The following is a 2,258-nucleotide window of genomic DNA, read 5'->3' on the forward strand; positions in this document are numbered from 1 at the left end:
CATCTGTACTATCATTTAATATCTATTCCACTCCATACAACATGTACATATATATTCCGATCTGACATCCGAGGCCACTTGTGGGCCTAGTTTAACATTGCTGTAATCGACAATATTTTGCGTCATTTTTTGAGATGTCCATTACAACAATGAGCCCATAAGAAGGAATTGGGTTATCAGACCTGCGAATAAGTGCACGTTAACTCGATACGATTGCATCGTGTTCTTTTTTTTATTCTTCTTCTAATTTTTAAATTATATTTTTGTTTCTCTTTTCCAGAAAACTCTAGAAGAATGGCGGCTCGTGTTCTACGTGTGTGTGGGCGTGTCCGTGTGTTGTTCAATACTTTATGTGATTTTGGCCGATGGAGAGCTCCAGTCATGGGCGGCCACCGGTTTGGACGGTTTCAATATGGAGAAGAATTATTTTATAAAAGACAATAGCTTGGATGCCATGGCACTCACGGGAAATGGAAAAGATTTGGACATTGCGAAAATTTCTTGATGAAACATCGGATCTGCCCCCCCCCACACTCACTCACACACACACACACACACACACACACACAAACATATATTAAAAATCAAAACAATTCAAAATTGCCTTTATTCATCCAGTAGGGGAACATTATTGTCTTTAGGATCTATTCCAAGGGAAGACTGGAATAACCGAGGCGTCAGCGCAGACAGTGCAGCGCCTCAAACTGAGCTGGGGCGAGAAGACTTGCTCAAGGCCGCACGCACAGAGCAGCGGATGATCGTATTATTGTTGACTTCTACTGTTTGTTTGTTTGTTTGTTTGTTTTTAAGGATTTTACAGCGCTTGCAATACATATAGCTCATATCAGCGCCAGTAAAAAGGAAGAAAATGGGATGGTAAAAAGTTCTAGAATTACAATTAAAGTACCCAAGAAAAGGGAGACAAAGGGGAATTTATTAAAAATAGGGAAAAGGTGCAGATTCCAAGAGCACACCATCTAAGTACTAAGTTTCAGATCACCTTAATGTCTCATCCTGACTCGATCACAGGTCCCCACTAAGCGGAACACACTCAAATGTTTTCAAATCATGTATATAAAACAAAAATAATACAGTGCATTACAGTGCATTTACGAAACAAAAAATATCATCTCCGAAAACTCTAACTATACAGTTGACTGTTTCCCTCCTAGCCAAGGTATCCGACCAGGGCTGGGACAAAACCAAGCAATCTCATCCCAAGACAAAGACAGAAAGCATGTTGGAAAACAGATGTAGGAGGATATAAGATACAGTAAGTGCCTCCCACTATGGGAGGTCAGGAACCCCAACCAGTAATGAAAGGTTTAGTTCTTCGTTAGTAGTATCCCAAGTGGTACACAAGATAAGAGTTGTCGGGCTCCTGATGAGGCCACATACAACTGAACCCTTAGTTAATCCCACTAGAGTTTACTAGTAGTAGCGGCCTTGTGGTCTTGTGGTGTGGCAGTCGCTTTCGGATCGGAATTTCTTTGGTTCGAGCCTCGCTGAGCTTGGCGCATAGTTGAGTCTTGAAAAAGGCTTTTTACTTCAGGTTCTGTCACCGTACTCGGGTGTAAAATGAATACCTGGCCGTTAATAGCAATGTCTCTGTCGGGAAAAAAATGTAATATCGCCTAACAGGCGTCGTGTCTCGTTCTTCATGTTACGTGTTGCTGTTGGTCAGGGACCCTTAGTAAAGCGCGTTGAACGCGTTTAATGGATTTCGCGCTATATAAAGGCTCATTTTTACTTGAGTAGAAGAGAGGTGGGTAGAATTAATAGTAGAATATATGGCTCTTTGGATAACTAGAATTAACAGCTAAACTATCCAGAGCTCAAGTAAAATGTTAAAGTGAATGCCATAATAAGTCGGATGCTGAAAAGGTTTGAACTGAGATATTGCCGTTTAGTTAGAACGTCATTTAAAAAATCCAAAACAAATTCCTGTCATAAATGATTAAACCAACCCTTTTTGCACTTCTTCGGGGATTATCAAAGCTTAATTTCACTTCTAAATATTTTTTACAGCTAGTCAAGTTGAAAAAGTATGAAATTTGAGAAAAGTTACTGGATACCTTTCCTGAAAATATCACCCGATTTACTTCACATAAAGATTAGAATGCTCTGGAGAGCATATTCTTTCAGAAAATGCCAATCTAAAATTTTCACCTTCCGACTGATTATGTCATGCACTGACACATTAGGCAGTTAAAATCAATAACACATCTCACTCCAATAAAGTCATAATTAGACTCGTG

The 2,258-nt window shown here is 39.7% G+C and overlaps 1 protein-coding gene across 5 annotated transcripts in view; it reads left to right on the forward strand.

Moving 5' to 3' along the window:
• LOC144969896 (sialin-like) overlaps positions 1-600 on the forward strand; it is a 34,317-nt gene extending 33,717 nt beyond the window's left edge. For all 5 annotated transcript variants that reach the window (XM_078908950.1, XM_078908952.1, XM_078908951.1 and 2 more), the window contains one exon: positions 281-600. In XM_078908950.1, the coding sequence (XP_078765076.1) occupies positions 281-505 (225 nt within the window). In that variant the 3' untranslated portion in view covers positions 506-600. The remainder of the gene's footprint in view (positions 1-280) is intronic.
• Positions 601-2,258: the final 1,658 nt, after the last annotated feature.

This window comes from Berghia stephanieae, chromosome 4, assembly GCF_034508935.2.
Source record: "Berghia stephanieae isolate SIO BIC M18660-M18661 chromosome 4, UCSD_Bste_1.3, whole genome shotgun sequence".
In the NCBI taxonomy this organism is placed as follows: domain Eukaryota; kingdom Metazoa; phylum Mollusca; class Gastropoda; order Nudibranchia; family Aeolidiidae; genus Berghia; species Berghia stephanieae.